Below are 1,177 nucleotides of genomic sequence, written 5' to 3' on the forward strand. Positions count from 1 at the left end.
GGGTCAAGAGAAAACAGCCAACGTTGACTCCCAAGCTATCCAATCATGGGCGTCTTCACATTTTAATTTTAATTTTTGGAAAGAATTCTTCCAAGCTCCACTTACCCACAAATGCCCCGTCTTCTGACGTGAGGGCGCAATCCACCAGCTCCAGCGTTCGGATCTTGCTCCCGGCTTGGAACTTCTGGAGGATCAGAGGCAAGTTTCCTCCCACTTTACTGTTCCAGGACAAAGTCAGCTCCTCAAGGTCAGGTATCGCTTTAAGCGCTGCTCCTGTCACAGAGGGGCCCGAAGATTGGTCACTAGTCTGCAAAGCAGAGAATGCACTTCAAAATCGTTATTTATGGCGTATGGAAGCCAAGCCGGGTCAGACTGGTTAGGTGCCCGGTAACAGAGAAGAGGACGCAGTTCCTGCCCACTCCCAGCAGGGGGAGCTTCTATTTTTACAGGCACAGTCTACGACCCTCCAAAGTTCTGAAGCCACGCTTACGAGCACAGATTGCTTTTTTAAAACTCACCTCTTCATAAGGTATTTCTTACTGAGATTTTTTGTGGCGGTAAACACGTGTACTAGTCCATTACAGTGGGGCCTTGACTTACGAGTTTAATTCGTTCCGTGACGGAGCTCGTAACTCAAATTACTCGTATGTCAAATCATAAAGTGAACGATTGAGACACGTGATGCTGGGCTGTTGTGGCGTTCACTGTGACGTTCGCTGCGCCAACTAGCGGTGGGGTATCTGAAGCTGGCTCGTAACCCAAATTTTAGCTCACAACTCAAAGCAAAAAATCGGCCAAGAGACAGCTCATATCTCGAAAAACTCGTTAGTCGGGACACTCATAAGTCAAGGCCCCACTGTACTTTCTCTCTCACCCACCCTCTCTGGGAGCAGCAATGCTGAGGCGCTTGACCAGAGGTAGAAGTGAGACAAAGCCAGGCACTGGCCTCATGGGGGTAAAGCTCACATTGACATCAACAGTGTCACATACAACTGAACTGACCATAAAGCATCAGGCACTAACAGCTCCTAAGATTACTCAGCCTTTGGGGCAGAGGAGGGTGCCATGAGAAAGGGGTGCAATGACATTTCTGAAACCACTTCACACAGGAAAGCTCCCTGGGGCTACAGCGTGGAGGCTGGGAGAGATGGGGGAAGTGACGGGGCAGGGGTGGGGG

General features: G+C 50.0%; 1 protein-coding gene across 1 annotated transcript in view; it reads right to left on the reverse strand.

Annotated features, from left to right (window-relative positions):
• The window catches only part of LRRC31 (leucine rich repeat containing 31), a 25,115-nt gene that overhangs the window by 11,536 nt on the left and 12,402 nt on the right, over positions 1-1,177 (reverse strand). Inside the window, exon 5 of the mRNA XM_005886589.2 lies at positions 106-273. Within this exon, the coding sequence (XP_005886651.1) occupies positions 106-273 (168 nt within the window). The remainder of the gene's footprint in view (positions 1-105; positions 274-1,177) is intronic.

Source organism: Myotis brandtii, unplaced genomic scaffold (assembly GCF_000412655.1).
Source record: "Myotis brandtii unplaced genomic scaffold, ASM41265v1 scaffold99, whole genome shotgun sequence".
NCBI lineage: Eukaryota > Metazoa > Chordata > Mammalia > Chiroptera > Vespertilionidae > Myotis > Myotis brandtii.